Source organism: Oncorhynchus mykiss, chromosome 7 (assembly GCF_013265735.2).
Source record: "Oncorhynchus mykiss isolate Arlee chromosome 7, USDA_OmykA_1.1, whole genome shotgun sequence".
Taxonomy (NCBI): domain Eukaryota; kingdom Metazoa; phylum Chordata; class Actinopteri; order Salmoniformes; family Salmonidae; genus Oncorhynchus; species Oncorhynchus mykiss.
The window spans coordinates 51,512,296-51,539,660 of NC_048571.1; the positions used below are offsets into that span (position 1 = coordinate 51,512,296).

Genomic DNA, 27,365 nt, shown 5'->3' on the forward strand with positions numbered 1-27,365 from the left:
TGTTCTGCTCTCTGACTTCTCTCTCCTCTGTGGGGTTTCTCCGAATTCTTGAATTATACACAGGCCTGCTCTGTTTACAGCCAGCATGAAGTCGTAAGGTCATACATTGGTTATAGAATAGTTTTCTCCCATAGCGCTGCATAAAGAAACACCCTGCATGGTCCTCAATATGTTGTCCACTCTGCTCTCACTGATCCACACAGATCTACAGGACTAGTACTGTAGCTTAAAAAGCCTGCACAAACAGCTCTCTCCAGACTGGAAGGGTGTACAGTTAGACTCAGAGTTAGAGCCCCCTTTAATTGTATCTCTCTCTCTCTTTCATAAACACATGCAGACATAAAGCACAGGCAACATGGTCCATCAGACCGGTTGTCATGGTGATGTGCAGCAGGCAAAACTCACATGCAGTTGCACACACACACACACACGCAGACACACATACAGGCGGGCGGGCTTAAGAACGTAGCGTGTGTCCTGCTCTGAGATAAAGGGTTTTTAATCAGGGAAAAGAGATCCCTCAGCGTCTCCTAAAGTCCTCAGGGAAGGATCAGCTCCGTCAAACGCAACACAGCTACACCACTACATCCTCAACACCAGGATCTGTGTGGTGTGGGTTTCAGATGGGAAATACAAAAGCCACAGAGACACACACCGCATCATCATCAACTGTGCGTCACAGAATCAGAATCATCAATAAATCAAGTGTGGGGGTGGTGGGACGTGGGACGTGGGTATGTGCGTGTACGAGAGAGAGGGAGTGAAGATTGGTGCTTCACTGTAGGGTGACAGGGTTTGTGTGTGTACAAACACTCAGTGTATAGAACATTAGGAACACCTTCATAATATTGAGTTCCACCCCCTTTTGCCCTCAGAACAGCCTCAATTAGTCGGGACATGGACTCTACAAGGTGTCAAAAGCTTTCCATAGGGATGCTGGCCCATGTTGACTCCAATGCTTCCCACAGTTTTGTCAAGCTGGCTGGATGTCCTTTGGGTGATGGACCACTCTTGATACACACGGGAAACTGTTGAGCATGAAAAACCCAGCAGCTTTGCAGTTCTTGACACAAACCGGTGTGCCTGGCACCTACTAACATACCCCATTCAAAGGCACTTAAATATTTTGTCTTGTCCATTCACCCTCTGAATGGCACACATACACGATGCATGTCTCAATTGTCTCAAGGCTTAAAAATCCTTCTTTAACCTGACTCCTCCCCTTCATCTACACTGACTAAAGTGGATTTAACAAGTGACATCAATAAGGGATCATAACTTTCACCTGGATTCACCTGGTCAGTCTGTTATGGAAAGAGCAGGTGTCCTTAATGTTTTCTACACTCAGTGTACATGTATCAGCCTGGCAGAACGGAAAATATTTCATCCCTATTGTTTAAGATGAGAAGTTAAATGCAATACCTCAATAAAGCAAGACACATACCAGCACACACACACACAAACGCACACACACACACACACACACACACACACACACACACACACACACACACACACACACACACACACACACACACACACACACACACACACACACACACATCTCTCATTCCTCACTGTATCTCCTGTCAAGGTGAAGCTCCATTCTTCTGGAGAGTGTTTGTTTGTGTGCGTGTGCGTGTGTGTGTGTGTGTGTGCGTGCTGTGTAATGAAACCCATTTCCTGGCACTTTCTCATATGATCAATATTGTCAATATTATTCCAGTTGCATTTTCCAAGCTGCTGTAATCCTTACATAAAGCAGCACAACCTCCTGTGATCTATTTCAGGTATTCTGTGGGTTCCTAACATACAGTTGAAGTCGGAAGTTTACATACACTTAGTTTGGAGTCATTAAAACTCGTTATTCAACCACTCCAAAAACTTCTTGTTAACAAACTATATATATATATATATATATATATATAGTCGGTTAGGACATCTACTTTGTGCATGACAAAAGTAATTTTTTCAACAATTGTTTACAGACAGATTATTTCACTTAAAATTCACTGTATCACAATTCCAGTGGGTCTAAAGTGAACATACACCAAGTTGACTGTGCCTTTAAACAGCTTGGAAAATTACAGAAAATGATGTCATGGCTTTAGAAGTTTCTTAAAGGCTAATTCGCATAATTTGAGTCAATTGGAGGTGTACCTGTGGATGTATTTCAAGGCCTACCTTCAAACTCAGTGCCTCTTTGCTTGACATCATGGGAAAATCAAACGAAATCAGCCAAGACCTCCACAAGTTTGGTTCATCCTTTGGAGCAATTTCCAAACGCCTGAAGGTACCATGTTCATCTGTACAAACAATAGTACGCAAGTATAAACACCATGGGACCACACAGCCGTCATACCGCTCAGGAAGGAGATGCGTTGTGTCTCCTAGAGATGAACGTACTTTGGTGCGAAAAGTGCAAATCAATAATCCCAGAACTACAGCAAAGGACCTTGTGAAGATGCTGGAGGAAACAGGTATAAAGGTATCTATATCCACAGTAAAACGAGTCCTATATCGACATAACCTGAAAGGCCGCTCAGCAAGGAAGAAGGCACTGCTCCAAACCCACCATAAAAAAGCCAGACTACGGTTTACAACTGCACATGGGGACAAAGATCGTACTTTTTGGAGAAATGTCCTCTGGTCTGATGAAATAAAAATATAACTGTTTGGCCATAATGACCATCGTTATGTTTGGAGGAAAAAGGGGGAGGCTTGCAAGCCGAAGAACACCATCCCAACCGTGAAGCACGGGGGTCGCAGCATCATGTTGTGGGGTGCTTTGTTGCAGGAGGGACTGGTGAACTTCACAATATAGATGGCATGATGAGGGAGGGAAATATATATCAATATATATATATTGAAGCAACATCTCAAGACATCAGTTAGAAGTTCAAGCTTGGTCGCAAATGGGTCTTCCAAATGGACAATGACCCCAAGCATACTTCCAAAGTTGTGGCAAAATGGCGTAAGGACAACAACGTCAAGGTATCGTGGCCATCACAAAGCCCTGACCTCAATCCTATAGAACATTTGTAGGCAGAACTGAAAAAGCGTGTGTGAGCAAGGAGGCCTACAAACCTTACTCAGTTACACCAGCTCTGTCAGGAGGAATGGGCCAAAATTCACCCAACATTGTGGGAAGCTTGTGGAAGGCTACCCAAAACGTCTGACCCAAGTTAAACAATTTAAAGGCAATGTTAATCAAATACTAATTGAATGTATGTAAACTTCTGACCCACTGGGAATGTGATAAAATAAATAAAAGCTGAAATAAATCATGATGTCACTACTCCCACTGAAGGTGGCTCCCCTGCCTGTTCGGGCGGCGCTCGGCGGTCTACTAGCCGCTACCGATCCCTTTTCCTTTTCTGTTCCTTTGGTCTTATTGGTTGCACCTGTCTCTTATTTTGGTTCTTGATTTATGTCTATTTAAGCCTGTTAGGTCTATGTTTGTGCGGGATTGTTCCTCTGTTAGTTTGTGGATGTGCATTTGTATTTTATTTTCTCCGGAGTGTTTGGGTCCTGTGTTTGGGTCCTGTGTTTGGGCCGGTCAGTTTTATGCGCCTAGTGTTTTGGCGTGACCGTTTGTACCGGAATAAAATAGGATTGTCCGAACCCTCTGCTCTCTGCGCCTGACTCCAAACCCACTACTCCTAGAAGACGTGACACATTTATCTCTACTATTATTCTGACATTTCACATTCTTAAAACAAAGTGATCCTAAGTAACCTAAGATGGAATTTTTACTAGGATTAAATGTCAGGAATTGTGAATAACTGAGTTTAAATGTATTTTGCTAAGGTGTATGTAGACTCCCGACTTCAACTGTAGATCCCATAGTAAAGCATGTGTTCAAACGGAACCCTAACACCATCAGCTTCTTCTGTCAGATAATAATTGATGGCAACAGCGTCATTGCAGCTCTATAGTCCATTCACACACACACACACACACACACACACACACACACACACACACACACACACACACACACACACACACACACACACACACACACACACACACACACACACACACACACACACACACACACACACACACACACACACACAGAGAGAGAGAGTACTAGCTAAGTCAGTGTCCTTTCATAGAGTGAAAGCAGGTTGCATGGCGGGGTCTTACATATTATAACCTCTCCGTATCGAGGGCTGTGGATCACTGGTCGCTTTGCATTCAGCCCAGAAGGGAAGTGGCAGGTGGGGACACTTTCTCCATACTCATGTCAGATAAACAGAAAAAAACCTTTACACACTGCACACCGAACACGAGAGCACCTCAGCAACCAGGGTAGACTATTATTGTGCTGCATGTTTGACTGGAGCATTATGTGCTGTGTTGTGGGTCACAGTGTGATTCACATGACGATGAGAGATTCTGGAGAGCTTCAAGAGCTTGTTCAGTTGAATCAGGGCTAGAACAAAAGCCTGCACACCCTGTTATTCACCAGGAATAGCACTAGTGACCATGGGTTTAGCAGCAGTATAGAGAGTATGAGAGAACACGGGACATAGAGTATACAGTGTGACCAGGTACAGAGTGTCACCAGTATATCATCCCACTGAAGGACAGACCTGACATCCTATGGTGCCAGCAATGCCATGCTCTTTTCACTTCAATGTCACCCCTGTGTCATCATTATGCAGTCCCAGGCTGCAGATAAGTCAAGAAATATGAGGCGTATACACACACACACACACACACACACACACACACACACACAGAGAGAGAGATACACACACACAAACACATAATAAACCACAACACAAACAAAGGAACCAGGGGACTGGTTGTTGACATTCCTGAGTGAATGCAAACGTGTTGAAATGAAAGGTCTTTTCCCCTCTGAGTTCCCAGAAAAGCTTGGACAAATATGCACAGGCTTATGGAGAGCAAGCAGCTTTGTATTAGGCCTGTCTCCTATTCACATGAGTGAGTGTGAGTGTGAGTGTGAGTGTGTGTGTGTGTGTGTGACAGACAGACAGACAGACAGACAGACAGACAGACAGACAGACAGACAGACAGACAGACAGACAGACAGAGCAAGATGTGATCCCAGGCTCGATTAACACAGGTCACTGTGAGTTGTTACAGACCACAGGTCCCCTCACTCATATCAATACCATATGGGTTTACTGAAACTCACAGGGAGCGTCACAGCAGGGGATAGGGAGGAACAACAGTCATGGAGCATGACAATGCAGAGGGAAATACAATGATAAACAAATATATACTCTGTAAATCTTCATTCCTGCCCTGCATAAATCCTTTCCTAACCTTAAGAAAAGGAGCAACCACAACATAATATTATTTTCACCCAGAAAGAAAGCAAAGAATGGACATGACATATTCATTTCCCATTGTGAGCGGAAAAACACCCACTACACTATCATTCCAATACCACGATGCCAGAGAGAAGGAGAGATGTATTGACTGAGAAACAATGACAGACACAGCGAAGAGAACACTGGGACCTCCGACCTGCACACCGAAATCAACAGCTAACAAAAACAACCTTGGTAGAAGACAACCATAATTCTTGAGAGAGGAAAGGGAAGGACAGGGGAGGAATCATGCCTTGTTTCATGGCCTTAGGGGGTCTGTAACACCATTTCTCCATTCCTGTAGCTTAAAAACAGGGTAGGCAGAGCACGGTAAAACAAAGAAGCTCCATCTCAACTCCAAACAACCCGCCGCTCCACACGGGATCCAACATCACAAATCTCAAAAGTTAGAACAGCAGCCAGACCCCCGGAGATGGTTGGAGATGGTTTGAACATGCTAACCATCAGAGCAGGGTCACGGTCACGCAAAAAACACCCCCTCCTCTCACGCCGTCTGGGACTGATAGAACAGCTCCTCTGAAGATGGAACATTCCTCAGACAGAAACAATCAGCATCTCCCCTCACATCAAAGGCCCGGGGAGAGGAAGTGACCTGGCCCACTCATCATTATAGCCAATCAGCTGGCTTCCTAAACTGTGCTGACCGCGGGCCAGGGCTGGCCAACCATTTGTGCCCGTCTCTGCGCCCAGGGATATAAACATATTGACCATACATCTTCATTCAGCGCATCTTAATGACGTTAACCAATTAGTTTCCTCCAGGTTTCGTTCCTCCAGGTTTCATTTCCTCTTTGTACTGGCTCAGAGTGAATTCATAGCTCAGCACACCCTCTCACCGGTGAGTGACTCCCAGAGCAGAGCAGTAATTATTCAGATTATAACTAATAACCTCGTCAATTACAAAGGCCCTATCCAGGGGAATTATGGCATTGTTGTGAGAACAAATATCAATCAATCAATGTATTTATAAAGCCCTTTTTACAACAGCAGTTGTCACAAAGTGCTTATGCAGAAACCCAGCCTAAAATCCCAGAGAGCTATGCAGATGTAGAAGCACGGTGGCTAGGAAAAACTCCCTAGAAAGACAGGAACCTAGAAAGAAACCTATAGAGGAACTAAATAAAACACATCATTTGTATCACACAAAGTGTCATGTTTGGGTGTCGGTATACGTTGGGAGCATCCGATGTATGTGATTATTGTGGTTAGGGTGTAAATGCTGCGACCGGGTCTTATTCTAGCAATATATTCGAACAATTCTATATTTGACTTCTCTGCTCAATCATTGGGCCAACTGATAAAGCATGCACACGCACCCACACGAGTGCTGACACACACCTATATCCATACACTATGTATACCACATCTATAAGTGTACACCCACTCACAGAAACAAATATGTTATACAGTACTGTATGTACTCCAGTGGTGCCCAACCTTTATCGGTTACTGCACCACCAACTGAATTCTGCTCTGCCTGATGTACCCCTGAAGTACCCCTCATGTGCATTTTACCAGTAGGCCTATGGTCTCATGAGTCTTCTCAAGTACCCCCCCCCCTCTGTGCTCTATGTATTCATATCTTGCATGAGAGCGAGGAAAACATTTACCCAACATTAATGGGCCTATGCGATTAATCATGAGGGCTTTGCAGGTGGCATGTTAATGTATCCTCTGTGTGGCCTCTCAGGGGGTTGAGTAAGTGCCATGGTAGGCCTGGCCCCTCCATCCCTCACTATGCTGGCTTTGACTGACAGGCTGCGTTTATCCACCTCCACACTTTATCCTTTAGAACAACAGCCATCAATGTGAAGGAAGGAGGGAGATAAACGAGTGGCCAGAGCCCTGGGAGCGCTTCCCAAAGATTTCCCATCCATCTAGCCAACACACCCATGCAAACACGCATGCACACGTCCTCCTCCCCTCTTCTCCACCCCTCAATCTCTCCAACCTTTTCTCCCTCTGCTTGTGTCTGACAGCACAGCCCAATTTGCCCCTTTCTCCAGCACAAACGAGACAATTCAAGTCTTTGCTACTTACTGAGGGGATAGCACATCCTGTGAATCCAACAGACACATCTGAAAATGTTTTATAGAGTTTACGGACCACTTGGAGAGAGAAAAAAACGTGTGAGCGGCTAAGGGCACGTTCTAGGCACATAGCGCTTGACACTATTAATATAAATGGTAATAACACCACACAGGCTCAGAGCTTCTGAAGACTGAGGAGAGAGAGAAGAGGACAAAGGGAGAGAGAGAGAAAGGACACCAAGAAGAGATGGGAAAGGAGAAAGAAGAGGACAAGGCCATTTCACATAAACCAAGCATGTCTGCTGTATAGACAGGTGGAATGTTTACTCGGAGCATGTCCTACATGCTGAAAAGACAAAATGCAGTGAGGCATGAGTGTGATTTATCTGCCAACCTGTGGAAGGAATATTAATCATGGCTGTGCACCAGTGTGTACTGTATGTTCTGTATATGGCAGCTCCTATCCTGCCCTACACTGAGGAGACTGAGCAGCCAGCATGCTGAGATTCAACCTCACATCTACTTCTGTCACAATGCTATGTCAGCCCAAGGCCCAGCAAGACAGGGGGAGGAGATAGAGAAAGAGCGCTGGGACGAGGGTGGAAGAGAGTGTGGGACACAGATGGAAAGAGGGAGGGGAACAGAGAGTGGAAGGAGTGTTTTTGAATGGTCCCCTAGTTCTGAGCTAAAGAGATAAATAATGAGGCTGATAGAGACTGGGGATTCTGATAATGAGACAGAACGAGACATGTTGGTGTCTCCCATGGTCTGAAAATTACACCACTGCTAGGTGTGTGTGTGTGTGTGTGTGTGTGTGTGTGTGTGTGTGTGCGTGTGTGTGTTTGTATAGGGAGGGGGTATTTTCTCTGCAAATAGTACTGAAATATTAATATGGACAATCTGGCTCATTAAGAAAGAGAATGTGGCCTACTTGAGCTTGACAAAAACAAGCAGACTTCCTTCAAAGACGGAAAACTGACTCGTGGTGCTAAAAGCTAAACAGGCTCATCGAATATCTAATGAGCTTGACTGCTGAAAGAGAGTTAACACAGAAACCACTGGTTCCAAAGCCATATAATAGAACAAGGTGATATTGTTCCATGTTCTGTTTGGAGGGACATCTGCTCTCCACTGATGTTAGGGCTGTTATCCCTGAAGCACACATCACACAAGTCACATGTATCATACACATGTCCTACAGTGGTAAAAAAAAAGAAGAAAGTATTGCAATGTTTGGTCTGACAGAAAAAAAATACAGTAGCCTCTGTGTTCTTCCACTTTGAAGTGGATACAAAGTTGGAGCTGTGTCCCTCCTGAGGTGCACCAAGACTGGGAAGTGCTCTGCGATATCACCCGCTGGGACCATGGAAGATCTGAGGCTGAATCACAAGCCTTGTGCTGGGAAGTAACCAACGACAGACAGACAGGATGTGTTTCACTATGTGTCCTTGTTGGGGCGAGAGCACATCAAGGAGATGTTTTGATGCTGTGCTTGATACTGCCTGAGCTCTCCAATGGGATTTAGGACATGGCTGATCTCTCCATGGGGGGTTAAGACCTGGGTCTGTTCAATTCTCACAAATGGATGTCCATCAAAAAGGTGATGTGTAGCCTACTACAGGCACCTGTGGCACCAAAGCTACCTCTCATCTCCCTCACTACAATTTGTACAATACAGGACCACTAGCTGGGATATTAAACATGTTTGGTGTGTGGAGCCCTTTGCAATCTGTCTTAAAACCCAATTGAAATGCATTACATGAGAAACGTTAGAAGGTTGGTCCCTCATTTTTCAATTTCGGGGGTATTGCTTTCTCATAAAATCTGGAAAATATTGCTTTTGAGAAAACAAAAAGCGGAAGCCTGTATCTGAAACGAGATTACTAAAAATGGTATCAAGCCAGCCCAGAACTGGGACAACATCTATTTGCCCTCTAGGTACAGTAACATTGGGCTTTTAAAGAATGGTTGTGTTTTTCTGTGTCACTGAGGACAGGCCAGGAAATATAACATTATGTTAGGAATTGCACGCCTTCCTATCCAGAGGGAGGCCAATCATAAATAAAATAGAGAGAAAGAAAAAAAAGGACCTCAGCATGGCAGTCATCAGTTATCTTTGAAGGTTTAATGGAATGTAGCTGCCAAGAAAGGGAGCGAGAGAGAGGGAGAGAGAGAAAGAGAGATAGATATATAGAAATAGTGTGTGAAAGGGAGCGAGAGAGAGAGAAAGAAGGAGAAGAGAAATAGAGGAGAGGGATACGAAAAGAGATAGAGAGAGGCCCAGCATGACAGTAAATAAGAACACCACTTAGGCTATTCCCTCTCTCTGAATCCAACCAAAATAATACTAACGGTTGAAAATTATAATATTTTGACTTTGATATCACTGTGCAAGACGTTCGGATATAGTCAATGTACATTCTCGAATTAGCACAGAGATACTGAGAATCTGAACACGGTGAGTCTGGGACTCCAGTACCCTACTCGTCACTCAAGTGCTTCACTATTTATCTCACTGCTATAAAACCTCTCAGTCCACTAAAACCGTAGCTCCAAGCCGACTGGTCTCTTTCTCTCACTTTCTCAACAATAAAGCCATTGTTCTTAATTTCCTCTCTGGACATCTTGTTCAGCTTCCTCTCCCTGACATGCGTTTTTATTGCCATGTCACTCATTTCCTCTGACTGTACATTACACAGACAGCAGATTGCCACTCCCGAAGCCTGGCATAGACTGCACACCATTTGAATGATTGTATGCGCACACACGCGCACACCTAAACACACAAACAAATCTTAGTAATTATATAGCCATGCACAGTATCATAGGCTTCTGTGTTGCCAAGACGTGGAAGGGTTCTAGCATAACTGAAGCGTGGGCATTCTGGCAAGGTTACACTAAATGTGTTCAGAGTATCCACGGGCACTGAAAATAAAACCAGCGTACCGATCAATATCTATCCCTACATGTTAGCATTACCGTAGCAGGATCTAGATTTGTAGTGTTCCATTGTCTTACAGTGCTGGTGAGCTTCAAGCAAACAGAGTTGGATGAGAGAAGAGGGGAATAAAAGGTGTATAGCACACTATGCTCATGCTTAAGTTCAAGGTCAGAATACACAGAGAGAAAAGTGCATAAAAAGAGAAATAAGTTATATTTATGCGTGCTTAACTCAGGTCGGAATCGGGCCCGAGGTAATTTAGACCAGGATAGCACTTTCTGTTTCCCCCACTGTGAAAAGGTTAGACGGAAATAAAATCTCTTATCTTTGATACTTTCAGCACCATAGTGTGTGTGTATCAGAGTGTGTGTGTGTGTGTGTGTGTGTGTGTGTGCCTTTCACCTTCCTTGCCACACATTGTGTGTTAATTTAGTGGCTGTTTTATCTAAGCAGGTGGGTAAAGACTATCACAGCTGGATCTGGGGCCCACAGACTCATCCCCTCATCCCTCCTTCCTCTCGTTTATCATGACCAGCCTGGGGAGGAGGAGGAGCAAGGAGGAAGAGGAGGAGGGTGGGAAAATGAGGAAGAGGCTAGGCCAGGTTAGGCTGGATAGAATGGAAAGCTTAGCACCTCAGTGAGACTGAGATAGCAGTGAAATCACTTGCTCCAAGGTGCCAACAGGGCATGGAACACTCTCCTCTAACCACCTTACAACATGGGAGCAGACGTGTGATATTACAGTTGGAGGACTTCCTCTCTGAACAGAGAGCTGTCCCTGCAATGAAAGATACTGTAATAACTTAACGTGAGGTCATTCTGACATTGTGTTAAACCTAGTTTTGAACGCGACTGTTGCAGTAGAGAGAGAGAATTGTATCATTTATGCTGCCGCTCTTTGCTTTTCACAAAAGTAGCACGTGTAGCTTGTTTTTATGGTTGGCCAATCATAAGTCATCAAAGAGACAATAGGCTACAGTCATAGAAACTCTGTGAGGGGCAAAAGTTAGGAGATTTCTAATCAGTTAAAGAAAGATAGGCTACAATGATCAAGAGCCAACAGGTAGGCTGCTACTTTATATTCTGAATGGAATAGTTGTTGTTTTGTGTAGGACGAGAAAGTGCATTCAGCCTCTATTAGCCTAGATAGCTAGCTTAACTAGCTTCTCCCGGTTTGATGCTGTCAAGACAGGTACTACGTCATCATATTGTATGATAAATAACCTAGCTATGGCAGCTATAGTCTACTATAGCACGAGTCGGCTTGGTTGGTTGCTGTCTCCAGTCTCTCCCTCCCTCCCTCCTCCCTGTTCCGTGTCACTCGCTCAGCAGCCTAAACACACAGCATTTCCCCTGCTATTTAAAAAAAAAAAAAATTTCACCTTTATTTAACCATGTAGGCTAGTTGAGAACAAGTTCTCATTTGCAACTGCGACCTGGCCAAGATAAACCATAGCAGTGTGAACAGACTACACAAAGTTACACATGGAGTAAACAATTAACAAGTCAATAACACAGTAGAAAAAAAGAGAGTCTATATACATTGTGTGCAAAAGGCATGAGGAGGTAGGCGAATAATTACAATTTTGCAGATTAACACTGGAGTGATAAATGATCAGATGGTCATGTAGAGGTAGAGATATTGGTGTGCAAAAGAGCAGAAAAGTAAATAAATAAAAACAGTATGGGGATGAGGTAGGTAAAATTGGGTGGGCTATTTACCGATAGACTATGTACAGCTGCAGCGATCGGTTAGCTGCTCAGAGAGCAGATGTTTGAAGTTGGTGAGGGAGATAAAAGTCTCCAACTTCAGCGATTTTTGCAATTCGTTCCAGTCACAGGCAGCAGAGAACTGGAACGAAAGGCGGCCAAATGAGGTGTTGGCTTTAGGGATGATTCGTGAGATACACCTGCTGGAGCGCGTGCTACGGGTGGGTGTTGCCATCGTGACCAGTGAACTGAGATAAGGCAGAGCTTTACCTAGCATGGACTTGTAGATGACCTGGAGCCAGTGGGTCTGGCGACGAATATGTAGCGAGGGCCAGCCGACTAGAGCAAACAGGTCGCAGTGGTGGGTGGTATAAGGTGCTTTAGTAACAAAACGGATGGCACTGTGATAAACTGCATCCAGTTTGCTGAGTAGAGTGTTGGAAGCTATTTTGTAGATGACATCGCCGAAGTCGAGGATCGGTAGGATAGTTAGTTTTACTAGGGTAAGTTTGGCGGTGTGAGTAAAGGAGGCTTTGTTGCGGAATAGAAAGCCGACTCTAGATTTGATTTTAGATTGGAGATGTTTGATATGAGTCTGGAAGGAGAGTTTACAGTCTAGCCAGACACCTAGGTACTTATAGATGTCCACATATTCTAGGTCGGAACCATCCAGGGTGATGCTAGAGCATCACCTCGCTCTACCTCCTCTCGTTTGCGTTTTTATCAGCTCTTAGCTTAAAAATGTAATTTTGTTCTCCTCTCTCACTTGGATCGGAATGGATCTGGATCTGACCAGGTCTATACGTAACGGGTCTAGTTGTCCACAGGTCTCTATATTTTAATAATAAATGTATGCATATCAGCTCCAGATGTGATAGCCCCAGGTCCATTTTGGAACAGGTCCAACTATTTGAACCCTGAAGGCCTCTAACTCCATGCATCATTTATTTATGAAGCCAAATATTTCTGGAATCCATTCAGGGACTGAGGGTAGGGATGTGATAGTTGCATCAGATATGAGTGTTGTTCAGTACGAGCAGGTAAGACACAGTAGTTGACAGATATACAGTGCCAGTCAAAAGTTTGGACACACTTATTCAAGGGATTTTCTTTATTTGAAAAAAAAAAATTACATTGTAGAAAAATAGCGAAGGCATCAAAACTATGAAATAACACATATGGAATCATGTAGTAACCAAAAAAGGGTTAAACAAATCAAAATATATTTTAGATTCTTCAAAGTAGCCACCCTTTGCCTTGATGACAGCTTTGTACACTCTCTCAACCAGCTTCACCTGGAATGCTTTTCCAACAGTCTTGAAGAAGTTCCCAGATATGCTGAGCACGTGCTGGCTGCTTTTCCTTCACTATGCGGTCCAATTCATCTCAAACCATCTCAATTGGGTTGAGGTCGGGTGATTGGGGAGGATAGGTCATTTGATGCAGCATTCCATCACTCTCCTTCTTGGTCAAATAGCCCTTACACAGCCTGGAGGTGTGTTGGGTCATTGTCCTGTTGAAAAACAAGTGATTGTCCCACTAAGCGTAAAACAGATGGACTGGCGTTTCGCTGCAGAATGCTGTGGTAGTCTTGCTGTTTAAGTGTGCCTTAAATTCTAAATAAATCACAGACTGTTACCAGCAAAGCACCATCACACCTCCTCCTCCATGATTTACGGTGGGAACCACACATGTGGAGATCATCCGTTCACCTACTCTGCATCTCACAAAGACACAAAAATCTCAAATTTGGACTCATCCGACCAAAGGACAGATTTCCAAGGGTCTAATGTCCATTCCTCATGGTTTGTTTCCTCTTCTTCTTAGTGGTGTCCTTTAGTAGTGGTTTCTTTGTAGCAATTAGAAGGCCTGATTCACGCAGTCTTCTCTGAACAGTTGATGTTGAGATGTGTCTGTTACTTGATCTCTGTGAAGCATTTATTTGGGCTGCAATATTTGAGGCTGGTAACTCTAATGAACTCATCCTCTGCAGCAGAGGTAACTCTGGGTCTTCCTTTCCTGTGGCGGAACTCATGAGAGCCAGTTCCATCAAAGCTCTTGATGGTTTTTGCGACTGCACTTGAAGAAACTTCAAAGTTCTTGAAATTTTCCGGATTGACTGACCTTCATGTCTTAAAGTAATGATGGACTTTCATTTCTCTTTGCTTATTTGAGCTGTTCTTCCCGTAATATGGAATTGGTATTTTACCAAATAGGGCTATCTTCTGTATACACCCCTACCTCTCCTTCTTGGGAAGCAAAAGTCATTCCGCTATCTAAGAATAGTAAAGCCCCCTTTACTGGCTCAAATAGCTGACTGTAACCAACGCTTAGTAAACTTTTGGAAAAAAATTGTGTTTGACCAGATACAGTGCTATTTTACAGTAAACAAATTGACAACAAACTGTCAATAAAAGTTTCAATAACCACAGCAATTACACAAATGACTGATGATTGGCTGAGAGAAATTGATGATAAAAAGATTGTGGGGGCTGTCATGTTAGACTTGCGTGGGGATTTTGACATTATCGATCATAGTCTGCTGCTGGCAAAACGTATGTGTTATGGCTACATTCCCTGCTATATTGTGGATAAAGAGTTACCTAACAGAACACAGAGGGTGTTCTTTAATGGAAGCCTCTCCAACATAATCCAGTTAGAAACAGGAATTCCCCAGGGCAGCTGTCTAGTAGGCCCCTTGCTTTTTTCAATCTTTACTAATGAATTGCCACTGGCTTTGAGGAAAGCCAGAGTGTCTATGCATGCAGATGACTCAACACTATATATGTCAACTACTACAGTGACTGAAATGACTGCAACACTTAACAAAGAGTTGCAGTTAGTTTCAGAGTGGGTGGCAAGGAATAAGTTAGTCCTAAATATTTCTAAAACTAAAAGCATTGTATTTGGGACAAATCATTCACTGAACCCTAAAACTCAACTAAATCTTGTAATAAATAATGTGGTCATTTGAGCAAGTTGAGGTGACTAAACTGCTTGGAGTTACATACTGATACAACAGTAGGTAAGATGGGGAGAAGTACTGTATGTCCATGATAAGGCGCTGCTCTACCTTCTTAACAGCACTGTCAACAAGGCAGGTCCTACAGGCCCTAGTTTTGTCGCACCTGGACTACTGTTCAGTCATGTGGTCAGGTGCCACAAAAAAAGGCTTAGGAAATTTGGAAATGGTTAAGAACAGGGCAGCACGGCTGGCCCTTGGATGTACACAGAGAGCTAATATTAATAATATGCATGTCAATCTCTTCTGGCTCAAAGTGGAAGAGAGATTGACTTCATCACTACTTGTATTTGTGTGAGGTATTGACATGTTGAATGCACCGAGCTGTCTGTTTGAACTACTGGCACACAGCTAGGAAACCCATGCACACCCCACAAGACATGCCACAAGAGGTCTCTAACAGACTATGGAAGAAGCACAGTGCTACATAGAGCATGACTACATGGAACTCTATTCCACATCAAGTAACTCACGTAAGCAGTAAAATTAGATTTTAAAAAACAGATTAAAAAACACCTTATGGAACAGTGGGATCTGTGAAGCAGCACAAACATAGGCACAGACACTTGCATACACACACACACACACACCCACACACACACCCCCACACACACACACACACACACACACACACACACACACACACACATACACACACACACACACACACACACACACAATAACATACACACACGTACACAAGGATTTTGTACTGTATATATGTGGTAGTGGTGGAGTAGGGGTCTGAGGGAACACAGTGTGTTGTGAAATCTGTGAATGAATTGTAATGTTTTTAAAATGGTATAAAATGCCTTAATTTTGCTGGACCCCAGGAAGTGTAGTTGCAGCTAATGGGGATCCATAATAAATACAATGCAATACAATACCTTGTCACAACACAACTGATTGGCTCAAACGTATTAAGAAGGAAATAAATTCCATAAAATATATTTTAACAAGGCCCACCTGTTAATTGAAATGCATTCCAGGTGACTACCTCATGAAGCTGGTTGAGAGAATACCAAGAGTGTGCAAAGCTGTCATAAAGGCAAAGGGTGGCTACTTTGAAGAATTTCAAATATAAAATATACATTGATTTGTTTAACACTTTTTTGGTTACTACATGATTCCATATGTGTTATTTCATAGTTTTGATGTCTTCACAATTATTCTACAATGTAGAAAATAGTAAAAAAAAACAGAAAAACCCTTGAATGAGTAGGTGTGTCCAAACTTTTGAATGGTACAGTAGATGGAAAGCTGTGCTTCATTCCTGCCTGGTTGTGTTTTGCATGTTAACCAGTGTTTCACAGTTAAAACAGCAGGTAGGAAGGGAGCAGGCCCCCACTTAATCACGCCATTGAAGGAGCTTATTAGAGAACAATTACTAAATGGCAAGGCTTGTAAATCATAAATTATTTATCAAGAGGACTTAACGAAATGAGAGCAGCATTTTGCTGTTGACAGCAGTGGCCTCATGAGTATTCATAGGAGTGGGCTCAGCCTCAGACCAGGGCCTTCTCGTGACAGTCACCAAGGACATCAGGCCATAGCTACAGTACAGGCTGCAGTCTGTCTTTCTGTTAGCACTAACCACACTAGCACTACTGTTCATGAAGGCACCTAGTGGGCTTTTCTTTCTTGTGCTCTTTTACTTTCATTCTTTATAGCCCTTTCTCTCCTTGACACATATTATACTATCTGAGAGTGGAACAACAACAATGACCTCACAAACATGTAACAATGCTGTTTTGCTATTTTTCTCCAGTCTTTGATTAACCTTCCTTAAAAGAGGCCAGAGCTTACATGCCTTTTACGCCCAGCTTATCTCTCATTCCATTGGATAGAGTGCTACTTAAAGGACCAATAACAAAAGCCGAGACTAGAAAGTGCCCAAACACACACACACACACACACACACACACACACACACACACACACACACACACACACACACACACACACACACACACACACACACACACACACACGCACGCACAAACGCACGCACGCACGCACACACACACTGAGGCTATGTGAGAGCTGTTGGCTTCACATAGGGAAAAAGAGAAGGGATAAGAAGCGGAAGTGGAAGAAAGTGGCTCACCACAGATGCGTATAATCAGCTACAAGTACTGCTATTTATCATTAGTCAATGTCAATGGGGTTGTTTTTCCCTGTTGCAGGTGGAGTGTCTTTCCCCTTGCCATTGAGGACCCTGTCTAAGGGTTCTCTCTCTCTCTCTCTCTCTCTCGCTCTCTCTCTCTCTGTCCCCCCCTCTCTCTCGCTCTCTGCCCCCCCCTCTCTCTCTCTCTCTCTGCCCCCCCCCCTCTCGCTCTCTCTCTCTCTCTGTCCCCCCCCTCTCTCTCTCTCTCTCTCTCTTTCTCTGTCCCCCCCCCCCCCCTCTCTCTCTCTCTCTCTCTCTCTCTCTCAAGGCATTGGAAAATCACTAGGGGATTAGTATTATTGTAATGTTCTAAATGGCCAGTGACATTGAAGAAAATACTGGGTTGTACATAATGAGGATCAAAATGGATCATTTAAAATGGGCTAAGTATATAAGGGCACATTACTATGATCATTTAAAATGGGCTAAGTATATTAGGGCACATTACTATGATCATTTAAAAAAAAATAATAATAACCGAAGCTTGAGCCTTTGTCCATCAAACGCTATACTGGATCTCAGGCTGTACAACCACAGTGGGGAAAAGCAGAGCGACTGAATTCAGGTCAGCTCAAGAGGGAGAAGCAGAGATTTAGCGCTAACCAATTTAACGAGACCCACATTTTAAAGTAATGTCTCTGCAAAACCACCTAGGGTGTAGGGTATTTCCCACACTAAACCTTGTCATTGGCAATTTCCATTCATGAAGAAATCATATGATTGCGAGAGACCCGGTGTGCCTCGGTGTGTTGAGTACACATTTGGCTACCAAGCCACTGTCTACCTGTGAATTAATATCCATTGTAGTGACTAAAAAAACAGTCACTTTTAATCTTCTGCCTTCAAAACAATTCAGCAAAACCAACATTGGCTGTCATGAAAGTGTATATTATCACTGCTGTTTTCCTGCCAAAAGAAAAGCAGAGCACTCTCCTGTAATACAGGTCAGCACAGCACCTGTGACATACAAAGGTAATGTACCATTAGCTGGAAACATATAATGACTAGCACAGCAAAGCATGACGGCAACGGGGTGCCGACGCACACACAATTACACACAGGAACACACACAGGCATGCACGGTCGGACAAAGCATGCACATACCCACACTCTGCCCTGCCACTGACATCTTTAATTACCTCTTAGACACAATCGCTCTCCTTAACCGTGTGTTAATTATGCACTTTTTCCACAGTACGTTCTACTTCCCTCAACCTTAGCTCTGTATCCTCTCTCTCTCTCTCTCTCTCTCTCTCTCTCTCTCTCTCTCTCTCTCTCTCTACAGATAAGGACATGAGCAGGGAGAGTTGGAAGCACTCATTTGCATTCACCACAGTAACACTGAACTGAGTCACACGCCTATTGGACTAGGACATTCTATTCTGCATCAGGACTGACATCAACAGAGTGGACTACACCGCAAATCATACATATTGAATCATTCAAGAACCCATCAGTATAACAGAAGAGGGACTTTGGCTTTTCATCGATCAGTTTTGCAATGCGTGGGACATGAAAATGTAAATGCAATAAGATGCAGCATGAATTTCCAAGGCTTTGTATGAATTTCTAGGCCTTTTACACAGTGCATCAACTTTATTGGAGGAATAAAACATCCCAAAAATGACAACATAAAATTGAAATAATTTCAAACTGCCAATACCAGCCAAATCCACCAAATGTCAAATGATATTCATCTGTTGGCTAAGGACAGCAGAGGCTGCTGAGGTTCCGATGAAACCGAACAGAAGAAAGAGTGACATTTTGCCATCCAAGGGACACGACACACTTGGCCGCCGGGTTGAGGGATCACTTGCGTTTTTTTACTGGATCTTAAAGCTGTCTCTAAGCTGCTCCACATTATGTCCTGTCAGATCAATACGGGACCACCCTCTACTCTACCCCATCTTGACAGGAGGCTGTCTCCTACCCCCACTGGTCCTCATTCATACACTGGGGTTTTCTAGAATCCTCGCCTCCCATATTTCCTATCCATTTTGTTTACCTCGACGTATAATCCCCTCTATCTCCCCAGACCAGACGACCCCAGAGACCCCCCTCCCCCCAACCAACCTCCCCTATCCAGATGTGGGGGCAGACCCCTCCCTCTCACCTCCACTGGGAACCTCCTGCCGTTGATGCTGTGTTCAGAGCCATCTGATCCATTACTCTGGCCCCAGTGGAACTCCACCTTCTCAGCCTTAAAACGCCCCGGTAGGCCTGCACCACGCACAAAGTAGTCATCCTTCAGCATGATGGCCACTGAGAGAGAGAGAGAGAGAGAGAGAGAGAGAGAGAGAGAGAGAGAGAGAGAGAGAGAGAGAGAGAGAGAGTCTCCATATTATCACACTTCATAATGTTCACACACTGAAGGAACATAATGAAAAATGACTTACGAATTAGCTAAACTTATCATGAATTATTGCAAATTGTATAAACAAGACAGAACAAACTTTCCTGAGCTTTTGCATTCACCACATTTTGTGTGGTTATTCTTAGATACTGTATAGAGGGAATTGTTGATATGTTTTTTAATGTTTACTCTAGATAACAGTTTCTTTGGAAATATGAGCTAAAAATGCAGTTCAGTATTTTATAGATAGAAAAATAAAAATATACATCCAAAAATCTGCTCTATACAAGTCTGGTCCTGGAGTATCTTAACAAAATGAAACCAAAATATTTAGGCCAACTTCATCCAGAAGAATATAATTGCAGTATATGCAAATATTTAATAAGATATTGCCTCATTGCATATTTTTATACAATATTTCAGAAAAGTTGTAATACAAAAGGCCTTATATTGGTGTCTATATTCAACTGGCAAAAGGCCATTGTGATATGAATCAGGGGGGGAAAAGACCCCGTTAAGGTGTGATGCCTCGCCTTAAAGAAGAACTGACAGCATTTTAGCAACATTAAATCTTATTAAAATCTGTTCATATACACCCCCAAGAAGAATATGACAAGCTAGCACATAGATATGGTGTTCACATTTTCAGAAATTCTTAGAATGTTTGGGAATTACGTATACCAAGGCATTTGTGAGCATTCTATAGCAATATAACGTCAGTGCGTTTGGACATTTAATAGACACTGCAGTAAATAAAATCGAATAAAAACATCTGTCTCATCCAGGACCAGAGTCTACACAGACCGGAGCACCATAGCCAATCAGAGCTAGAGTAGGCCTTTATACAAACAAGTCATTTGCCACACAGGCCTGCCATCATTCACTTTTAACTGTACTGTGTGTTTACAGGCAGTTGCACGAGCACGACATTGGATCATGAGAACGCATTCACCAAAATTCACAAAATACACCTGAATGGATATCTGCAAATATGTCAATACCACGGGAGAGCTTGCAAACTATTACGGACTACAAAGGGAAACCCAGCCGTGAGCTTTTTATGCTTGCTTCGAGGCAAGCAATATTGAAGCATGCAGGAGAGCACCAGCTGTTCCAGATGAATGTGTGATCATGCTCTCCGTAGCCAATGTGAGCAAGACCTTTAAACAGGTCAACATTCACAAGGACACAGGGCGAGACGGATTACAAGGACGTGTTCTCAGAGCATGCGCTGACCAACTGGCAAGTGTCTTCACTGACATTTTCAACCTCTCCCTGACCAAGTCTGTAATACCTACATGTTTCAAGCAGACCACCACAGTCCCTGTGCCCAAGAAAGCGAAGTTAACCTGCCTAAATGACTACCGCCCCATAGCACTCACGTCAGTAGCCATACTTTGAAAGGCAGGTCATGGCTCACATCAACACCATCATCCCGGAAACCGTAGACCACTCCAATTCACATACCGCCCCAACAGATCCACAGATGACGCAATCTCAATTGCACTCCACAATACACTTTCCCACCTGGACAAAAGGAACACCTATGTGAGAATGCTGTTCACTGACTACAGCTCAGGGTTCAACACCATAGTGCCCTTCAAGCTCATCACTAAGCTAAGGACCCTGGGACTAAACACCTCCCTCTGCAACTGGATCCTGGACTTCCTGATGGGCCACACCCATGTGGTAAGGGTAGGCAACAACACATCTGCCACGCTGATCCTCAGGGGTGCTTGCTTAGTCCCCTCCTGTACTCCCTGTTCACCCACAAATGCATGGCCAAACACGACTCCAACACCGTCATTAAGTTTGCTGATGACACAACAGTGTTAGGCCTGATCACCAACAACAATGAAACAGCTTATAGGGAGGAGGTCAGAAACCTGGCAGTGTGGTGCCAGAAGAAAAACCTCTCCCTCAATGTGAGCAAGATAAAGGAGCTGATCGTGGACTACAGGAATAGGAGGGCTGAACAGTCCTCCATTAACGTCGAAGGGGCTGTAGTGGAGTGGGTCGAGAGTTTTAAGTTATATTGTGTCCACATCACCAACAAACTATCATGGTCCAAACACACCAAGTCAGTCGTGAAGAGGACACAACAACACCATTTCCCACTCAGGGACTGAAAAGATTTGGCATGGGTCCCCAAATCCTCAAAAAGTTATACAGCTGCACCATCGAGAGCATCCTGACCGGTTGCATCACTGCCTGGTATGGCAACTGCTCGGCATCTGACCGTGAGACGATACAGAGGGTAGTGCGTATGGCCCAGTACATCACTGGGGCCAAACTTCCTGCCATCCAGAACCTCTATACTAGGCGGTGTCAGAGGAAGGCCCAAAAAATTGGCAAAGAATCCAGTTACCCAAGTCATAGACTGTTTTCTCTAGTACCGCACGGCAAGCGGTACCGGAGTGCCAAGTCTAGGTTCCAAAACACTCCTTACTTAACAGCTTCTACCCCCAAGTCATAAGACAGCTGAATAATTAATAAATTAACCCCTGCTTTGTTTTACACTGCTGCTACTTACTGTTTATTATCTATGCATACTGTAGTCACTTTATGTACAAATTACCTCGACTAACCTGTACCCTTGCACATTGACTCGGTACAGGTACCCCCTGTATATAGACACATTATTGTTATTTTATTGTGTTACTTTTTATTTTATTTTGAACCTTAGTTTATTTAGCAAATATTTTCTTAACTCTATTTCTTGAACTGCATTGTTGGTTTAAGGACTTGTAAAATAAGCATTTCACGGTTGTTGTATTCGGGAAAATGTGACAAATACAATTTGAGTTCATTTGAGTCCTCTTGCATTTTGGAACTTTGCAGTGCTATTAATCAAACAATGATGAAAAGGTATGCTGTCTCTCCCTCAGTTAAGCACATCAACAACAACAAGATCAACAACTAATGCTAGCCAAAGCAAGATGAGCTAGAATCTAACGAAGGAAGAGTAAATAAACTCTATCAATTTGTTTTATCCATTTTAGAATAAGGCTGTAAAGTATCACACATTTGGTTCAGTCTGCTTTCCAACATACACTGGGAGACAAATTCACCTTTCAGCAGGACAATAACCAAAAAAAATAACCAAGATAACATTGAATGTTCCTGAATGGCCAAGTTACAGTTTTGACTTACAGTATCAGTCAAAGGTTTAGACACACCTACTCATTCAAGGATTTTTCTTTAAAAAAAAAACTATTTTCTACATTGTAGAATAATAGTGAAGTCATCAAAACTATGAAATAACACATATGGAATCATGTAATAACCAAAAAAGTGTTAAACAAATGAAAATATAATTTACATTTGAGATTCTTCAACGTGGCCACCCTTTGCCTTGATGACAGCTTTGCACACTCTTGGCATTCTCTCAACCAGCTTCATGAGAAAGTCACCTGGAATGCATTTCAATTAACAAGTGTGCTTTGTTAAAAGTTAATTTGTGGAATTTCTTTCGTTCTCTATGCGTTTTAGACAATCAGACAATCAATCTAAATTAAGTAAAGAAAAATGACAGTCCATCAATACTTTAAGACATGGTCAGTCAATCCTAAAAAATGTCAAGAACGTTGAAAGTTTCTTCAAGTGCAGTCGCAAAAAACACCAAGAGCTATAATGAAACTGGCTCTCATGAGGACCACCACAGGAAAAGAAGACCCGGAGTTACCTCTGCTACAGAGGATAAGTTCATGACACATCTCAACATCAACTGTTCAGAGACTGTGTGAATCAGGCCTTCTTTGTCAAATTGCTGCAAAGAAGAGACTTGCTTGGGCCAAGAAACACAAACAATGGACATTAGACAGGTGGAAATCTGTCCTTTGGTCTGATGAGTCCAAATTTTTGATTTTTGTCTCTTTGTGAGATGCAGAGTAGGTGAACGGATGATCTCCGCATGTGTGGTTCCCACCGTGAAACATGGATTAGAAGGTGTGATGGTGTGCGGGTGCATTGCTGGTGATTTAGAGGCACACTTAACCAGCATGGCTACCACAGCATTCTGCAGCGATATGCCATCCCATCTTGTTTGAGTTTAGTGGGACTATCATTTGTTTTTCAACAGGACAATGACTCAACACACCTCCAGGCCGTGTACGGGCTATTCGACCAATGCTGCATCAGATGACCTGACCGCCACAATCAAGACTTGAAAATGGCTGTCTAGCAATGACCAACAATAAACTTGACGGTTCTTGAAGAATTGTGCAAATATTGTGCAAATATTGTGCAATCCAGGTGTGCAACGTTCTTAGAGACTTACCCCAAAAGACACAGCTGTAATCGCTGCCAATGCGTCCATAAAGTATTGACTCAGGGGTGTGAACAGTTATGTAAATTAGAAATGTATATATTGAATTTTCAATACATTTCTAAACATTTCTAAAAACATGTTTTCACATTGTCATTATGGGGTATTGTATGTAGATGGGTGAGAAAAAATGGATTTCAGCCATTTTGAATTCAGCCTGTGACTCAGCAAAATGTGAAATAAGTCAAAGTTATGAATATTTTCTGAAGGCACTGTATCTTCTCAGCCACTTCTAATTGTCTCTGCAAGTCCATTGTTATTTCATCATCCTCTTGTTGAAATAAAGTGGGAATTGGCAGAGGGGTACATTTTTGGGGTTTACAAATTTGTCTGAATAGACCCACATTTAATTAACCAATATGACCTTAAATAAATGCTCCCATTGTCAAACCGATGTCTTACTGTAATTGAATTTCAGAATCGTTTTTACTCCTCCTTTCACAGGAGAGTTCTGTCCCATTTCGAAGAAGCACTCAAGTGGCCTGTTTGTCATCTTAACATCTTCAGCAAAGTCTGAAACTTGAGACATGTCAAACTAAATACACTAGGCCTTTTAAATACATTGACTTAGTTTGACATCTCTCAGGTCGGATACTCTGCCAAAGTCTTTGACCCTTGAACAATTGGCTGGTCTATCACAGTTTATTTCCCCTCCTTGTGTAGTTTGTTTCCTCTGGGAGATATTGGAGATTTTAAGAGATGTGTTGCCTGGTGCTTTTACAGGGTTGTTGGCACTCCCACTGAAATTCTACCAGTCTGCATCCAGGATGCTAAGGTTACACTAAGTAGTAAGGCCTCCTGTGGGAGCCTGGCCTTCTTGGCATACCTCATAATACCACTGAGACTACAGATGGCAGCCAAATCAAAGCTGAGGGATTAACAATGCATAGTGTGCTTAAGATGTTGCTTAGCATCTATTGCATGGGACTCAAAGCAGAGAAAGGTGATGTGGAGGGAGACTACCACTGTGGCTAAGCTAAATACACTCCACTGTATTGCTGCTACGTTTAGTCTCATTTTATGGTTACGGTTTATGCTAACAGGCTAGCGGAAGGGATGGCATGGCAGTTTACATTAGCGCTCAAAGCAAGGCAGGGATAAAAAACACATCTTGCTCTCTATTTTCATCATTTGTTTTTGCCTTTTGTTGATTCAGCGTCCTAATCCAGCATGCGAGCGGAAGGCAGGTCTTGGGAGTTTCATTAGCGATGGGAGCCAGTGTTTGGGAACGCTAACAGGCGAGCAGGAATTAGACGCTAAGCCAGCGAGACCTTGGACCGCAGTGTGTGAAAACAGGGGGCTGATATGGATATAAAGCCTTGATCAATGCAAATATTTCTTCAAGACTTGAAGACTCCAAGTCCTCATGAATTTCTTAAAAGGTTTATTTGATACGATTCTGGGAAAGTATTCTCCCTTCATCCTTCCAGCCGCCCTCCTCTCCCTCTCAAAAACCCTGATACTATTCTTCTGGCCGTGAGACATATAATGACTTCCTGCTTCAAGGTGAAAGGATTAGAGTTCAGCCGAGGCTACAGTTTTCACAGAATCATGAGGACTTTGAGAAGAAGCTGATTGAAGCATCCATTATTCAGAGATGCTTACCCCTTCCTTCCTGGTTTACTACACTGTTCATCAGCCACCCCTTCAGGTGATTACTTCACAGATGCTCAGCTGTCATTTATAAATAGTGGAGAATGTACTGTATAAATAATGCATGGCACAACAAGAGGACATTTGTCTTGTTAGGCATGCATTATGGAGTAAGCAGAGATAAGAAGCTGTGCGCTATTTCGTTCCGCAGCTGTTGTTTGTGTTAGCACTTTATTTGACTCGGTGGGTTGCGCCACTGCTACGCTAACGTTCTGTACTAACCTGTACTACACTGGTGCTCCCCCACCATGCCTGCAGAGCAGACAGCTCAGGGGTGGCCCTCATCCTTTAACACACCTTGGCCTTGGGAAGAGACGGCTGTGGCCATCAGAGTCTCGGAAAAACACCACGCAATCAGGGACAGACATTTCACATGCTGAATGAGTTGAGGAGTCTCTCGCTCTCGCTCTCTCTTTCTCCGAGTCTTCTCTCTAACACTGAGTGATGACAGGGATGCTAATAAACTGCTGAGAAGACGTACAGTACCCCATCAGATGAACCTGACTCTCTTTCATCTAAACAACAAGCCTTTCACTCACCCCCCCAACTACACTACATTGAGGAATGTGTATGGGCCATTCACTCACTCACTACCTACTAGAGAGGGAGCAGAAAATAACACCAGTGTTAGGCTTGATAGAAATATGGCAAGCTTTATGGGCTATAGGATCTTCATCATATGATAGAACAGTTTAAGAGGAAGACAATAGATCATTCACAGAGAGTGGGATTACATGTTATACAAGGTGTACGTATGTGCCCACCATTTTAAAGCAGATACAGGGGTCCATTAAGGTTCACCATTTGGGACAGATGGACCAGGGACAACACCAGTTCATACATGACACATCGTGTCCAGAGAGATTCATAAAATCAAATATCTGGCAATACAGAAACCACACTGGGACATTTGTTTCCCCAGGTCTGCAGAGAGACTCTGTAATAGGACATCTGGCCTTGTTGTGACTGCTGTCAATACTGACGCCAGCCACCTGTGGCCCTCGCTCCCACAAGCATTTCAACTAAATTTGTAGGCAGAAAGAGAGGACGATCCATCTTTGTGACAGATAGAAATTGTGAAAAATACCTGTCTTAGACAGGGAACATCCATAAGAGCTGAATGCAGATGTCCAAAATCAGCTTTTTCAGGTTGTCATCTGTACCAATGATAGATTGAGACATCAACTAAATGTGCAAATCCACTCCTACCACAAATATAGTATTGGACTGCTCTACATGTTTTTAAACTACCAGAATGTATATATAAAGTGTGATTTTAAAGGAGATATCCTTATTTTTCTCCCACGTTGTGGAAGCTTGGCGAATTACAACAGGCTATTTTAAAACAATTCTCCCCCTTCCCTCCCCCGACCCCTTTCTCAACAAGCCTAAAGTCACTCCCCCTTTGTACGGTCTCTCCCTTTTGTTCCAAAACGTGTGGATTTGTTTACATAGACATAGCTAGCCAGCCATTTCATACGGCTACAGCAAAACCAGCAGTCCACTAGCTAACCACTGGACACACAATGTCGGGTGATGAGGTGAAATATAACGTTAAACCATTTCGCAACGTTGTACTTTCAATTTGTCAACTTTCTGTGATGTGTTCTGTCAGTTCCTTTGCTAGCCTTGCTAATGTTTGATAAACCACAGCTAGTTTGACACTATTGCAGCTGTAGCTATATACAGTGCCTTGCGAAAGTATTCGGCCCCCTTGAACTTTGCGACCTTTTGCCACATTTCAGGCTTCAAACATAAAGATATAAAACTGTATTTTTTTGTGAAGAATC

The 27,365-nt window shown here is 43.2% G+C and overlaps 1 protein-coding gene across 1 annotated transcript in view; it reads right to left on the bottom strand.

Annotated features, from left to right (window-relative positions):
- Nucleotides 1–27,365, bottom strand: part of ptprga (protein tyrosine phosphatase receptor type Ga) — a 277,448-nt gene that overhangs the window by 63,265 nt on the left and 186,818 nt on the right. Inside the window, exon 4 of the mRNA XM_036983482.1 lies at nt 19,356–19,504. Within this exon, the coding sequence (XP_036839377.1) occupies nt 19,356–19,504 (149 nt within the window). The remainder of the gene's footprint in view (nt 1–19,355; nt 19,505–27,365) is intronic.